The sequence below is a fragment of the Rhinatrema bivittatum genome, chromosome 1 (assembly GCF_901001135.1).
Source record: "Rhinatrema bivittatum chromosome 1, aRhiBiv1.1, whole genome shotgun sequence".
NCBI lineage: Eukaryota > Metazoa > Chordata > Amphibia > Gymnophiona > Rhinatrematidae > Rhinatrema > Rhinatrema bivittatum.
Genome location: NC_042615.1, coordinates 806,265,748 through 806,282,220, shown reverse-complemented (window position 1 = coordinate 806,282,220; position 16,473 = coordinate 806,265,748). Strand labels below are relative to the sequence as shown.

At 41.8% G+C, this 16,473-nt stretch overlaps 1 protein-coding gene across 1 annotated transcript in view; it reads left to right on the top strand.

Moving 5' to 3' along the window:
• The window catches only part of LOC115078282 (aquaporin-7-like), a 48,325-nt gene extending 31,852 nt beyond the window's left edge, over positions 1-16,473 (top strand). Inside the window, exons 4-6 of the mRNA XM_029581122.1 lie at positions 8,060-8,178; positions 10,403-10,620; positions 15,243-16,473. Coding sequence (XP_029436982.1) covers positions 8,060-8,178; positions 10,403-10,620; positions 15,243-15,414 — 509 coding nt within the window. The 3' untranslated portion in view covers positions 15,415-16,473. The remainder of the gene's footprint in view (positions 1-8,059; positions 8,179-10,402; positions 10,621-15,242) is intronic.

The window sequence follows — 16,473 nt, the reverse complement described above, 5'->3', positions numbered from 1 at the left end:
GGGCTTTACGCACGCCGCCGAGCCTTTTGAAAATAGGCCCGGCGTGCATAGGGATTTGAAAATCTGCCCCAATATGTTCATTTTGCAACTACTGCTGATCACAGTACTAACTGCATATTATTTTATTTATATCTACCTTCTTATTTTATGTTGAAGGAAATGTGAATGGTTCAATGAAAATTAATGTTTATATAAGTCAGCAACTGAGGAGCATTTATTAACTTAAAACTGTTTCTTCCCTTCCTAAGGTTTAATTCTAGGAGCAAATGGTAACATGAAACAGCTCCTTGCAATCCTTTTCTATTAGTTAAAGACCAAATGGCTAAATGTAGAAGAGAGAAAATAGTTTTCTGAAAGACAAAAGAAGGGCATCAACTCTTGTTTATGATAGGCCCAGAACAGATTTTTGGTAGTTGGGCAGGATAGAAATTTTATAAATAAATAAACAGGCAATTGAGGCTTGTACTTTTTCTTTGAAGCATTAATACATGGGGGAAAGGGATAGACATTTGTAATTTTAAACTAAGAATTGAGTGATCCTATTGGCTGAAGCCATTTTCTGGACAACATTGACACACTGTGAAAATTCAGATTGATGATTTATTTTATTTTATTTTTTAAAAATCAATTTCCAGTCCACATACCTCCAGTAGTTTGTAGCAGATTGCAATTGCACATACATAAATTAAAAACAAAATAAACAAAACAATGCAGAACAGTAAAACAGATCAAACAGAAACAGCATAAAGATAATGCCCTGCCATAAAAGTAACTCTTAAGTACCCTCAAATGTTATTTTAAATAAGTAGGTTTTTAAGACCTTTTTGAAAGTTCTGCTGTACCATGTCAGATGTGATTGCTCGGGAAGCAAATTCCATAATTCTGGTGCTGCCACCGAATAGGTTCTCTCTCTTGTAATTCCAAGCCATGCTATTTTAATGAAGGTATTTCGAAAAGATTCTTGCTCTCAGACTTTTGCCTCAAAGCTTAGTTTTGTGATACATTAGAACATAAGAAGAACATGCCATACTGGGTCAGACCAAGGGTCCATCAAGCCCAGCATCCTGTTTCCAACAGTGGCCAATCCAGGCCATAACAACCTGGCAAGTACCCAAAAACTAAGGCTATTCCATGTTACCGTTGCTAGTAATAGCTGTGGCTATTTTCTAAGTCAACTTAATAGCAGGTAATGGACTTCTCCTCCAAGAACTTATCCAATCCTTTTTTAAACATGGTTATACTAACTGCACTAACCACATCCTCTGGCAACAAATTCCAGAGTTTAATTGTGCGTTGAGTGAAAAAGAATTTTCTCCGATTAGTTTTAAATGTGCCCCATGCTAACTTCATGGAGTGCCCCCTAGTCTTTCTACTATCTGAAAGAGTAAATAACTGATTCACATCTACCCGTTCTAGACCTCTCATGATTTTAAACACCTCTATCATATCCCTCCTCAGCTGTCTCTTCTCCAAGCTGAAAAGTCCCAACCTCTTTAGTCTTTCCTCATAGGGGAGCTGTTCCATTGCCTATTCATCCCTCTAGTCAGAAATAGGCAAGGGACCGAGTACTAGCAAGACTTCTTAATCACAACCATTCCTTTGAAGTCTGCTAAATAAAAAGAAGGATCTCTTGTTTTGTGGAGAAAGGGAGAAAGGAAAGGACAATTAAGTAATTCTTGAATCTCAGCGTTTTTGGATGAGTGAGATAAATGGAAGAGGAGTCTTTCTTTACTGCAGGAAGTTTGCTGCTTGGCTAATCTCTTACAGGTAGATTTTAAAAGGGCCGTGCGACCGCCCATGAATGCGTGCATCTCGCCACAGGCAAAGACACAAGCTATTTTATAAACTATATGCATAGGTTATAAAATACTCTTCACACACGTATGTCTGCAGCTCTGTGCACATATCTTACATGTGCTGGGGAGAGAGAGAGAGAGCCTCTGTATAAGGCTCAGTCTGATACTCTATATATTGTCCATTGTAAGGGGGCACTGATTCAGGGGTTTAATGTGGCCAGAAGCTTTTGCTTTTATTAGAATTATTGCTGCTGTATTATGTAGAAGTTGGAGGCGTTTTGAATTTTACAGGGAAATGCTTTTGAATAAAGAATTGCAGCAGTCTATTCTGCTGGTGGTTAGTGTGTGGCTTACTGTAGCCAGATTGTGTTTATCTATCTAAGTTGTTTATTTATATACAGTCATTCTGGTTTGACAATCACGGCAGATTACAGTCATAATCAAAAAAATCAATTAATAAAACAAATTAAAATATAGAATATATAAAAGCAATTCAATACATCATAACTATGTATCAGATACCTAGGCCTGGATTTATCAAAATGCACTAAATATCGCATGCGATAGGAAAAGGGGTGTGTTTTATGGTAATAGGCACTTTATTGCACTAACACCTATGTGAGAGATGCAATGCCCTATGCAATGCCCTATGCCCTATGCAATGCCCTATGCAATGCCCTATGCCCTCACGCTAGGTACACACATGTATGCCCGATTTTATAACTTGGGAGATTTCAATTACCCCAATATTGACTGGGTAAATGTAACATCAGGACATGGTTAAAAAATACCATCTTAGAAGTGCAATCCAGATGTATTCCATACATTAAGATGGAAAGAAGGACAAATAATTTCTGGCATGGTTAAAAGTTAAGGAGAAACAGGTTATTTTAGCCAAAAGATCTTCCGTCAAAAATTAGAAGAAGGATCCATCTGAAGAAAATAGGAACAGCATAAGCATTGGCAAGTTAAATGTAAGACATTGATAAGACAGGCTAAGAGAGAATTTGAAAAGAAGCTGGCCACAGAGGCAAAAACTCATAATAAAAACCTTAAAAAATATATCCAAAGCAGGAAGTCTGTGAGGGAACCAGTTTGGACCATTAGATGATGGAGTAGTTAAAGGGGTATTTAGGGAAGATAAGGCCATTGCGGAAAAGCTAAATGAATTCTTTGCTTCGGGGTTTATGGATGAGGCTGTTGGGGAGATACTGGTTCTGGAGACAGTTTTCAAGGGTGATGATTCCCATGAACTGAACCAAATCACATTGAACTGGGAAGATGTAGTAGATCAGATTGACAAACTAAAGAGAAGAAAATCACCCCAGGCTTCTGAAAGAACTTAAAAATGAAATTTCAGATCTATAAGTAAAAATTTGTAATCTATCATTAAAATCATCCATAGTACCTGAAGATTAGAAGGTGACCAATGTAACCTCGATATTTAAAAAGGGCTACAGATGTGATCTGGGAAACTACGGAGCGGTGAGCCTGACTTCAGTGTTGAGAAAAATCGTGGAAACTATTACAAAGAATAAACTCACAGAACATATAGAAAGACATGGTTTAAATGGGACACAGCCAGTATGGATTTACCCAAGGGAAGTCTTTCCTCACAAATTTGCATCATTTTTTTTGAAGGAGTTAATAAACATGTAGATAAAGGTGAAACAGTAGATGTAGTGTATTTGGATTTTCAGAAGCCATTTTACAAAGTCCCTCATGAGAGCTTATAAGAAAACTAAGAAGCCATGGGATATGAGACGATGTCCTTTTGTGGATTGCAAACTGGTTAAAAGACAGGAAACAAAGAGTAGGATTAAATGGTATGTTTTTGTAGAGGAAAAAGGTAAACAGTGAGTGCCTCAGGGAGCTGTGCTTGCATTGGAGTTTTAAAATACATTTATAACAATCTGGAAAGGGGTACGAAAAGTGAGGTGGTCAAATGACACAAAATTATTCAGAGTAGTTAAATAATTGGATTCCGATAAAATGCAGGAGGAACTTGAGAGACTGGAAGATTATATTTCATCTGCCATATGAAGGCCCAATGTGGACACGTGCAAGGTGATGCATATAGGGAAAAATAACCCATGCATATAGGGAAAAATAACCCATGCTGTAGTTACACGATATTGGTTCCACCCAGGAAAAAGATTTGGGCATCATAGTTGATAATACACTGAAATCATTGCATCAATGTGCTGTGTTGTCCAAAAAAGCAAATAGATTGTTAGGAATTATTAGGAAGGAAATGGCAAATGAAATGGAGGATATCATAATGCCTTTGTAGAGCTTCATGGTGAGACAAACATTGAATACTATGTGCATCTCAAAAAAGATATAGCTGCACTGGAGAAAATACAGAGAAAGGCAACTAAAATGATAAAGGGGATGGAACAGCTCCCATATGAGGAAAGCTAAAAGGTTAGAGCTTTTCAGCTTGGAGAAGAGATGGCTAAGGAGGGGATATGATAGAGATCTACAAAATTATGAAAGGACTTGAACTGGTAAATGTGACTTGGTTATTTACTCTTTTGGATAATACACGGACTAGGGGGGCACTATGAAGTCAACAAGTAGCACATTTAAAACAAATCAGAGAAAATTATTTTTCATTTAATGCACAATTAAGTTCTAGAATTCATTTCCAGAGGATGTGGTTAAGGCAGCTAGTGTAGCTGGATTTAAAAAAGGTTTGCATAAGCTCCTGGAAGAGTAGTCCATAAACCGCTATTAATCAATAGGGAATAGCCAACTGTTTGTTGCCAGCATTAGAAGCATCAGATCTATTTAATGTTTGGGTACTTGCTAGGCACTTGTAGTCTGGACTGGCTGTTGGAAACAGGATGCTGGGCTTGATGGACCCTTGGTCTGACCCAGTATGGCAATTTCTTATGTTTTTATGAGCAGGAAATCCAAACTCCATTTCACACTTCCACGACAGCCTCTCCATTTTGCCATGCCAGTGAGCATTTCTGGGAAAACAAATCTATATTTTTGCAACCTCAGACCTCTCTTTTTGAGGTGAAAAGCCCTTAAAGGGTCCCACTCCCGATCAGGAGGGTCCTTGGGCTTGCTACTCTGGCAGATCACATATTTGGAGGTCCTAATACCCCAACCCTCTTCTGGAAAGGGCAAAGAAAAATGGGCAAAAAACTTCCAAAATTTCCCAAATTTATAGATCTGCTAAGTATTTATCACCCAATCATCACAGCCCAAGATTTTAAAGGAACATATACGCTGATTTCTCAAAGCACATTGTCAATCATTAATGTAGTGCTCATACTTCTAAAATGCCATCTAGTGGACTTTTAACAGGATTGAAACCGAACAACTTTCAATATTTTCTCAAACAATACAATATGATAGTCCCCTAGGTGTCTCCCACCTAGACTCTCGCACCACTACCAATTACTACAGCTTGCACCATGATTTGGGGGGGGGGGGGGGGGGGGGGGAGGTCTAGCTACACTAATGTTTTGTTTTTTTTAATCACAGACAGTCTGGAATTCATGCTGGTCAGGTAACACAGAGACAGCTTTGAGTGCCTTTGTTAAGGAAGTTGGAGGTCGTGATGTCCTTGCTGTTTCAATTGATACGCCAGCTACGTTTGATGCTGGCGTATCAATTGCTGACTTAGGGTTGTTGAACAATTGCTTAGGGGTTGCTGAACAAGTTTACTCATTGTTCAATTCATACCTGTTGACTTGCTCTTTTAGGATTAGCTGGGTTAACAATCTGTAAGATTATGGATTGTTAAAAAATGTGTGATCCCCTGCTTTTCAATTTATATTTGGCACCATTAGCTAGTCTGATTCAGAACAAAGCTTTTTTCTTTGCATATGATATTCAGATTATAACTTACATTAATAACTCCTCAGAGGAACTGGACCCATTTAATAATTCCCGTTTAGATGCTCTAACGTTCCGGTTGAAGGATAAGAAATTTTGAATCTGAATAAATCAGAAGCTTTATGGATAGCTAGGAAGGACAAGCCCTTCATTAAAAATTCTTGTATGGCTGGTACTGATATCGTTTCCTCTGACACTATTTTTTAAAGAGGCCTATTGTTGCTCCCAACTTTGGAAGGAAGAAATATTTTAAATAAATCAATCAATAAATCTCAATATTGGAGAAAAAAATTGATTCACGCCTTACTTTTGCAAGCCAGTTGTAATCTGTAATTTGATGAGTGGGTTTTTTTCTTACGATATATTTTCCAATTGAGATCTTTTCTGGAATTACATGATGTGCGTACTTTTATGCACAGTCTGGTTTTGTCATGAATTGACTATTGCAATGTTTTGTATAAAGGGCCTGCCAATTTCTTCTCTAAAAAAATCTGCAAATATTGCAAAAGTGATATATGGCTTTAAAATTTGCAACCAAGTCATGCCAATAATGAAACAATTTCATTGGCTTCAGTATTAAGCAAGGATAACATTTTAAATCTGTAGGTAGATTTTAAAAGCCTGGAGCAAGCGCCAATGAGGAGATGCAGATGTCGGGCTTGCTTGTGCCCAACCAAATTTTAAATGCCACCCAGATGCGTGCTTATCTCCCACTGCATGCACATCTCACTAGATTTAAAAAAAGGGGCATGCTGTGTACCTCGGTCCTCTGCCACGTAACTTTACTTATGCTACGGAGGAAGTGTAACTGTAAAAAACAAAAAAAACAGCCATTTTGGAGGAGTTTATAGGGTCTGGGGTAAGTGGGGAGAACCTAAGCAATTAAAGCAGGGGATTTGGAAGACCTAGCGCAACACTGAGCGAAGTGGTGAAACCGGTCATGATGTGGGCGGGCCAATTTTAAAATACGCTGACTTAGTTGGTAGAAACCCAATCTATGCGACTGGCCATGCCCACATTTAGAATTGTGTGCATATGTGCGTGCGCCCAGGCTATTTTATAACATGCATGCATATGTGCGCGCAAGTTATAAAATGGCCGTGTACCTGGACGTGTGCCGGCATACATTCGCCAAAGTGCGCCCACGTGCCGGTTTGAAAGTTACCAACTCTGTGCTGGTTTTTAAAGCTTTGTGTGCAGGTTGACCAGTCTATTTAGCTAATTTATTAATTCTATATGCTCCAATAAGAATTTTAAGATCTTCTCAACAGGGTCTTCTTGAATTACCTACTCCATCTGAAATTACATTAGAAGGTACTTGACATGCATCATTTTCCCACCAAGCACCATTTCTGTGGAACCCACTGCCTTTTCATATTGATTATGAAAGCAATTAAAATCATTTTAGGAAGAGCATCAAAATCTGATGGTACAACTAGGCTTTTAATATTAACTGAATGCAGTACATTCAGAGTTGAATTTTAAACTTGTTTTATTAAGCTGAGTAATTGAATTTTTTGTTCTTTTAATCATATTTCTATCTTCTAATAATTATGTTATTGTGTTATAATGTATGCAGATTATAGTGTGTTATGCTTTTTTTTTTTTACTGTATTTGATTATGTTTTTTAGTCTGCTATATACCATGTTGATTTACCTTTTGAAAGGCTGTATATTACAATAACTAAACTAAATTAAAATACAAGCTGACCATACCAACAACCCCTTAGCAAAGCCATATTCTATTTTCCTACTCAAACTGTAGCTAGCTCCTAGACTAGGATGTGAAAGAAGAAGAAATGAGATCTGATTGGTTGGTCGGGGTGAGGAAGGGAGAAACAAAGGAGGTCCACGGGGTAGGGGTTGAGTTGGCAACCATACTCCCCCATCCACCACCAGCTCAATGGTATCTTCTCCAATCATTAGGCTGTGATTATAAGATGAGGCTATTCTTTTTTAAACGCATTTGCAAAATAAATTAAATTAAAACAAAAATTATGATCAGGTCCTTCTGCTAATATATTTTTCAGATTAACGTGCCTTTTTGTAAACCGTTGTGATGGCTATCTAACTCAACGATGGTATAGAAGAGTTTTTAAATAAATAAATAAAATGAATGCTATTTTTTCAGTTCTGAACTCTGCCTGCCGTAGCACTCAATGAGGTTGTTAGAGTTATAGTTTAGTGCTGTAAATGGTCTCTGGCCTGTCAGGCCACCGCAGAAGTCATAAATTCCATTCAAGCCATTCTAGACAGGAGAAAAAGGAAACCAACATGAATGTAATAATTTCTACTTAGAAAGGATGCTCTTGGATTGCTCCGCTGCATCATGGATGAAATATAAGAGGCACTGGAATGCGGAACAATTGCTATTCTTCATATTTCTTTTCTTTCATTAAATCTTTCAGAGGCGTTGTACGACTATTGTGGCGGGAACCTGACTGTCACAGGGCCTTATGCTACAGCAGGGATATTTTCCACCTATCCTGCTCCTCATATGTCTGCAGGAGGAGGATTTCTAGCTGAGGTTAGTAACACTTTCACACAAGTAAATTGTCTACAAGAGTCACTCTTTTTTTTTTTTTAATATACAAGGATTCCTCAACAATGACATCACAGTCCTCTCAGGTTTGAGAAGACTCTTCCAGGAGTCAGTAACAGAGAGAGTGATAATCCAAAGTGTAGAGAACGGTAGCAGGACTAACCTTCAATTATGGTAAAAATGAGCCAGAGCCTAATCGTGAAACTGCAGCCCCATCCTCCTTCCCCTCAGTATATAGGTGACAAGTAATATAAGGAATATGGAGAATGTATTAACCGCATACTTTCGCCAGCACCACCAAACGTGACCTGTGGTTTTAAGAAAACGGTGCCACCATTTTTTTCTCGTTTACTGTTTGCGAGCACAATTCAGTCTTTTACTCTGAAAGAAAAATACAGGAATTCTTGGCGGAAGGAGCACGGCATGCTTGCACTGAAAGTTTTAAAAATATATTTTAACTAAATTGTATTATTTCCCACCACCCTGAAAGTATTACTACTGTTGGAATTCTGTGCCACTGCGCAATGCAGAACTGGTGCAGAATTAAAAAAAATTCTCCACAGCATGTGGGGTGTGTGGCTGGCGTCTGCACAGCAACTGAGCTCTGGCTTAATATGAGGAAATCAGCCAGGCAGTGCCACGGGATTTTTGCCCGCACAGGCCAGAAGGCAACAGTGATGGCATCAGCAGTCCACGTGTGGAGAAGGAGTCACTGACGACAGCCAAGGTTGGGATAGAATCGGACGTGGCAGTGGCTATGATTCTGAATGTCGCAGCACAACATGTTCCTTTCTATTCTCCTCTGGGAAGGGGGGGTTGAGTAGAAAGAAACCTGTTGTGGGGGCAATTAGAAAAGAGAGAGAAAGGCTGGAAGAGGAGAGGTTAAAAGACAGAGAGAAAGAGAGAGAGAATGGAAAGGAAGAAAGTTAGAAGGAAAAGAGCAAGAGAGGGAGGATGATAGAGAAAGAGGTTGAGAGATAGCAGCAAGTGAATGAAAGGCTGGGAAGGGGGGAAGATGAGAGGCTGGTAGGGATGTGAATCGTTTTTTGACAATTTAAAAAAATCGTCAGATATTTTTTAAATAGTCAAAAATCATTAGAGTCGAGATACAATAGAAATTCCCCCGATTTATCGTGAAAAATCGTAAATCGGGGGAGGGCGGGAAAACCGGCACACCAAAACAACCCCTAAACCCACCCCGACCCTTTAAAACGAATCCCTTACCCTCCCCCACCCTCCTGAACCCCCCCCCCCAAAATGTTTTAAATTACCTGGTGGTCCAGTGGGGGGGTCCCGGCGTGATCTCCCGCTCTCGGGCCATCGGCGCCATTTTGGCTGCCACTAATAAAAATGGCGCCGATGGCCCGATAAAAAATCCCCATCCAACCCTTTAAACTGACCCCCTTAGCCTCCCCCACCCTCCCGCCCCCCCCCCCCCAAACCTTTTAAAATTACCTGGTGGTCCAGTGGGGGCGCGGGGAGCGATCTCCCACTCTCGGGCCATCGGCTGCCACTAATAAAAATGGCACCGATGGCCCTTTGCCCCTTACCATGTGACAGGGTATCCGTGCCATTGATGGACTCTCTACCTGGGTAACATCAAGCTAGGTTGAGAGAACATTGCCCAAATCTCATCTTGGAGTGAGTTTCCTCACTCCGAGGGTCATGAAATGTTCACAAAAGACCACTGTTCTGTTCGTACGTCTAACATTGAATGTCAAAGGGGCCCCTAACCCCCTACACTGATACCTAACCCTCACCTCGAGTTACTAGGTGGGTCTATCATAGGGATACAAATACCTTTCTAGGGAGATGACATTATGGCCAGGCACTCACACTCTCTCTCTCTCCTTAGCTCTTCACATAGGTAATTAGTGCAAATTGTGATAAAATGAGTATTTGCATAAATCATGCCCATTTTGCTATCACATGCAATACTTACCGCATTTTGATAAATCCAGGCCATAAATGGGTAAAAGTACCCATGTTTGTGGCTACTTTTACCTGTGGATAGGGTGGGCATTAATAAAAAAAAAACATTTATGCAGGTAAAAAAAAGTGTTAAGGCTTTGTAAATTACCCACTAATACTATGTAAAAAACTGAGAAATGGGATTCTGCTGCTCTGTACTTGGTGACTGGTTGCTATCTGACTCTCTTCTGTTCCTGAGCTAACCACCTCCTGCTTTGATTTTGGTTCCATACTGTAGTGTGTTGCCACGGGAATGCTTCTGCTGTGCATCCTTGCCATTACCGACAAGAAGAACAACGCAGCCTTGGACGGGACGCAGGCTCTTCTGGTTGGAATCCTTGTTATTGTGATTGGTTTGGCGATGGGAATGAACACCGGCTATGCCATAAACCCAGCCAGGGACCTTCCTCCCAGGATCTTCACTGCAATCGCAGGATGGGGCCTGGAGGTCTTCAGGTAGAGTAGCACCAGTATGGTTTTTCCTTAACTCTTTACAGAGTGTGAAAAGGTATGCCTAAATACATTGTGAGATCTTGGTAGATGATGATTTAAGAGGAGAGGGGGAGTTATGTTTGAACATCCCCTTCTGGCCTGTCACTCTGTTAGAAGATGCAACATTTATTTATTTATTTAGAAACTTTTATATACCGGTATTTGTGGGGACATCATACCGGTTCACATAGTAACTGAAAGATTGGAAAATACATTGCAACAGGGGAATGTAACTGGGCGGGGGAAGAACAGAAAGGCAGTAGGAAGGATAGGAGAACAAGAAGGTAATAACCAAAACAATTTACAATGAAAGTCTCCTTTCTGTCGGTGGTAATTTGTCACAGAGGAAGGTTACCGAATAGAAGTGTATGCTAGACAGAGGCTAGACTCTAGATACTCGTGAATGAAGGTCAAAGGACTGCTTTTATGGTAGCATAATGGAAGCCTAAAGCGCACTGATGCATCACTAGAAACTTCTTAAAATGGAAAGCTGCATCATCATTCACAGCGGTTTCAGGAATTATCATGTGCACTAAATAATACTGAGCCAATTTCTCTCCTTCTCTCCTCTGCCAATGCTATTCTGGGGGTGGGCACTAGGGGAAAGGATTTATAAGTGTCCAGGCAGGACTAGAATGACTGGTATATGAGAGACTGTGACTGTGTGTATATGTCTGTGAGAGCAAGACTATGTGTATACTGCATATATGAGAAAGGTAGGAGACTGCAGTTGGCTGGGTACATAGGTGGGTGAAAGTGTAGGAATGGTAGCTGCACGTCTGTGCGCAAAAGTGTGTATGTAGGAGACGATGCATGGTTGAGGTTGAGGCGACTAGGAAGGCTCTTGTGCCTGTGATCAAGGTTTGATTTTCTAAGGTTGTGCCTGTAGGAGAATAAATAAACAAGAACAAAATAATTTAAAGGTGAGCTGAAATTGTAGTAAGACAGAAAAACAAGTGACTCAAAAAGCCCAGAAAGATAGCGATAATGGAAACAGAGAAAAAGGAATACAGGACAAAAATGCTGCAGCAGCAAAATGGAAATAATTGCGCCCGAATACAACGAAACACTGAAAAACACAACATTTTTTTAAAATTGCTAATAGCTTTAGCATCAGTAGATTACAAGGGTCTACATACTAAGCTGTAGTTTATCTAGCATGGAGGGCATTAGTGTATGTTTTTCTTAGTAGGCCATTTGCATGCATATTAGCATTGCCACACAGCAACACTAACATATATGCAAATAGGTAACAGCCACATTAATGGGCATTAATGTGCACTTACGTGTTACAGTCCCGGGCTGTGCCCCGGGACCTCCACTCACCTCCCGGCCCGGGCTGGCCGCGGAAGTCCCTCCACTTTGGGCCCAAAGGCCTGAAACGTGGCCTACCGCAGTGCTCTCCCTGCAAGGGAGATGGCAACGATGATCCGCGGCTGGCCCTGCCCCCTAGGCCCGCACTGGGGCTTCAGTCTTAAAGGGGCCAGCGCGGGAAACTCAGGGACAACCTCCCACTGACGTCAGATACTGCCGGGTTATTTAAACCCGGCAGACACTGACATGCCTCGCCTTGCAACGAGGTTCACTCAGTCCCCTGAGTTGCTAGTTGCTGCGTTGGATCTTGGATCATCTCTTCTACTTCTGGCTTCCGACCCGGCTTCGTCCATTGACTTCGTCTTCGCTCCTGGTTTTGGTTTGGACTTCTGGCTTCTGACCTGGCTCCGTCCACGACTCTGTTTCCAGCTTCCGCCCCTGGCTTTGACTTCGGACCTCTGACTTCTGACTCTGCTTTGTTCCTGGACTCCAACTTCTGTTCCCTCCGCCTCTTCAGGTATCCGGTTCTTGCTGGCCCAGGGGATTCTCCTAAGTCCCAGCGGCTCGGGCTCTCACGGGATCCTCCTGGGGGAGCTGTGGGCTTCCGAGGGTGAAGACTCTTCCAGCCTCTTGGGCCCTACTGTCCTCATCGACCATCTCTTCGACTGCTTCCTGGATCCTTGGTCGCAGAGGGTCCCACCTAAGTCCAAGAGGTCTGGGTCCCTACGGGCTCCTCCTGGGGGCCCCTCGGACTTCCAGTGGTGAAGTCTTCTCCGGAGTCTCTCGTCAGCGCCGCCTCCTGGCTGCGACACTCACTGTGGGTCCCGACAGTGCAACATCTGCAATCTCAGCTGGCCCAAGGGTCTACGACCATAACATTATGTCTTTTAGTATAGAGACCCTTCTGAGTGTAACACCCGGATATAGGTCCCAGAGGCCATATCTCACACATAATTTTTACTCCACATCTTCCCATGATATATGATCCATGTTGTCAGGATGACATAAGTAGGAGGAAGTCAAGTTTTCTAGGCCCTGTGCATTGTAAGTACTTATTCTCCAGAATAAAGTTCTTGTATACTGCAGTGATGAGCACTATGCACACTATAAAGCAAAAACACACTGGAAGCTGGACTGGTTTTCAACAATTGGAGAAATTTTCAATCCCCAGCGCTTGCAAATACCAGGAGATATATGGCTGGGCCGCGAAAGCGTGCCGAGCGCATTTTCAGAGCAGCCCAGACACGTGCATATCAAACGGTACCCGTGGAAGTGCCGGGTTTTTAAAAAGGGACAGGCCAGGGGAGGGCCGGACTGCGGGATCTGGGCAGGGTGGGAGCAGGCTGGCCAGGACAGCACCATTAGGCAGTCAACCGGCGCGTGGAACCTACTTCTGCTCCCCAGAGCAGGTAAGTTTAAAAACAAAAAAATTTAGGTGAGTTAGGTGGGGTTTAGGGATCAGGGCGGAGAAGGGAAAAGGGAGGAAGGGAAGTTAAGGGAGTTCCCGCCCAGTCAACTCCAATAAAGGTCTGGGGAAGGTCCGATTTCATCGCTGCGCGCTTTTAAAGAAAATCTCCTCTTTGTGCGCACGAGCGGGCGCGCGCGCACATGCGCACCCTGATATTAAATAGGGTGCACATGTGCGTGCAGTATCGGATTTTATAACATGCGTGTGACGACATGCTCATGTTATAAAATCGGCGAGTCCTTTTTAAAATTTACCTCAATACCTTTACTCAAAATTGTGGGATGATGAAATGATCTTTACAGCTGTCCTTTCATATCTGAATGTTACAGTCCAATTCCTTAATATATTTGTGACCTCACCAGTTATTTATAGTTGGAAAAAGCCAATTATCCAAATTCTTGAACTTTATCTCCTCTCTCCTTTCCCATGGGAAGCTAATGATGCAAGTGCCCAATCAGTCACAAGTGTCTCCTACCTCTCCAGCCGTTTCCTTTCACCTCTCGAGTTCTCCTCCTAGCATCAGATAACTTGGGGTGCTCCTCTTCTCCAAAGATCTCCAACAGATGTACAAGAGCCCTTGTAGGGGTTCACTAAATTCTGTCCTCTCTCCTCCTTCTCCTCTGCATCCCTCCTCTGGATTCAGAAAGATGCTTTCCCTTGTCGATGTCGAAACAAAAGACTGAGCCTCCAGTTAATGGGGAATTCACAAAAAAGAAAATCTCCTTTTTACTCCAAAGAGGAAAAAACAGAGGATGGAAAACGCCAAGCTCAATAAAAAGGAAATGTTCTTGAAAATTAAAGGCAGGCTCTCTGACGACACATCTGTCCCAGGTCTCATTCTTGAGAACCCCAGAGGCCTTATCCCTTCAACATAAACCAACACAGGGAACAACCATGGCACACTGCCCCGAGGAAGGGTAACACAACTCCACAAAGTAAAATGGTGGTCAGCGCTTGTATATCAGAGGAACGCACCTTTCACCATCTCCCACATGGTGGGAAGCTAATCACCCACACTATTATTATGTTTCCTGTTCTAATAGAGAACCAGATGGGGCTCTGGCTCTACAAATGCTTTTTGTAGATTATTTTACAGGATGGGTTGAGTGCATTTGTTTCTTGTTTCTGCCATAGACTTCATAGTGCAAGTGTTTGTTTACAAAGCAGTTTTACTGATCAAAGATTATGGAAGGACTGAGGTTACAAGTTTGCTTCATTGTGCTAGCCTGACATGAATGACACTTTCAGCCAACATAGATCCGTCTTAGGTCTTCTTTTGTGCCAGTGATTTGGGTGTTGGGAGGAACAGTATGACATGAACACTTTGTAAGCACTACTTCTTTCAAACATTTCCAAACTTTTGGGAATTTTAGAACTAGACCCTCTGTTCAGTATGCCTTCTAATTCTAAAGAATGCTAGGCTCTAGTGTTGTTATAACTTCTTTAAGGGATAGTTTTGACAGGGTTTTGCAAAGCTGAAGGTCCATGCCTCAAGCTCATCTAATGCAAGTTAATGCATGCAGTATATAATTCATATAAATAAGGCACATAGAGTGTTCAGTGCAGCCATATTGCCCTTTTTTTATCCACTGTACCAGGGTCTGATTTGGATATGCAGTAGATCTGGAATGGCACACTCATAATTCTGGAAAAATCTGAGTGGTCCTGATTAATCCAGATTGGGCTGTCAAGGAAAGATTTATTTTCATGAAGCTACTGGCCAACCTTATTTGGTAATTTGACTGTATTGCAATCCCTTACTGTCCCTGTCTGAATCTGCTGAATTCAAATTTCTCTCTTTCAGGGCTGGGAATTACTGGTGGTGGATCCCAGTAGTAGCGCCATTCATAGGAAGTATCTGCGGTGCCTTAATCTATAAACTTTTAATAGCCTTGCACAATAAGATCGAGCCAGAAGATGTGATCGGCGAAGACGTGAAAGGAAATCAAGAAAAAGATCAAGACCAATATATGTGATATCTCCAATGGCGTGAATTATCTAAATGGAGAGGAAATGTGGAACTCCCAGACCATTGGACCAGCAAGAATTGCCATTGTAAAGAACTATTTATTTATTTCTCAGTTTTTCTATACTGCACATACAGCGAGCTGACCAGGACAGTTTACAACATATTAAATAAACAGCATAAAAATATATCACATTTCTGGTTTCAAACTTTCTATTGCATTTCAAGAACCATAACAAATAATACAAGCAAGCAAGCAATCACATAAATCTCACTTGCAAGGCCACTGGGCAAAGCATGCCAAGTGAAATCAAAGGTAAGCTCTCCGGGATGGGCAACTCCAGCCATTATGGATGCACAGCACCAGCAGGCAGACTGTTTGGCCTACATGGCCTTGCATGCAAGATTGTGCATGGGTTTGAGATACCCAGTGCCAATCTTGCATGCAAAGCCATTTTTGGTCACGCTCCTTCCAAATTCAAGCACTTACCTCCTTACTTCAGGTGGATTTTCAGGTTAACTCCTTGGCCTGAGTTGAAGTTAGTTAACTCACATTTCTGGTGGCCTCTGTGCCCATGTGGTAGTGTCTAGCTGGTGCTAACCCACTGAGCACAGCAGTAGAACAGCTACCAGAAATGTAAGAAAAGAAGTAACTACATTTCCAGTGTAAGCCCTCTGGGGCAGGCACCTTCACTTTGGTGTTTTGAATCTCAGCTTTGGTGTACTGTTCAGCTGTAGGTTCCGGCCCAGAGAATTTATGTTGGAAATTTAATCCCTTCTTGGGTGTGAGGTGGAGTACCACACCAGGCACTACAATAGACAACTGATCACCAGAAATGTGAGTGTACTCCATTTCGGACCGAGAAGTTAAATTTTCAATGTCAGCTTTCTGAGGCAGTCACCAGTCTTTGTTTTCCTGAACGGGTAGACTTCCGCTTAGCACCAAAGTACATATCGTTCAGCTGTAGGTGCCTACCCAGACATCTAGCTGTAGGTGGCTATCCTAGAGAGCTTAATCTTTTATTTTGCTTGTCATTCCTTGTCAAAATGGCCTTGAATAAGAGAATGA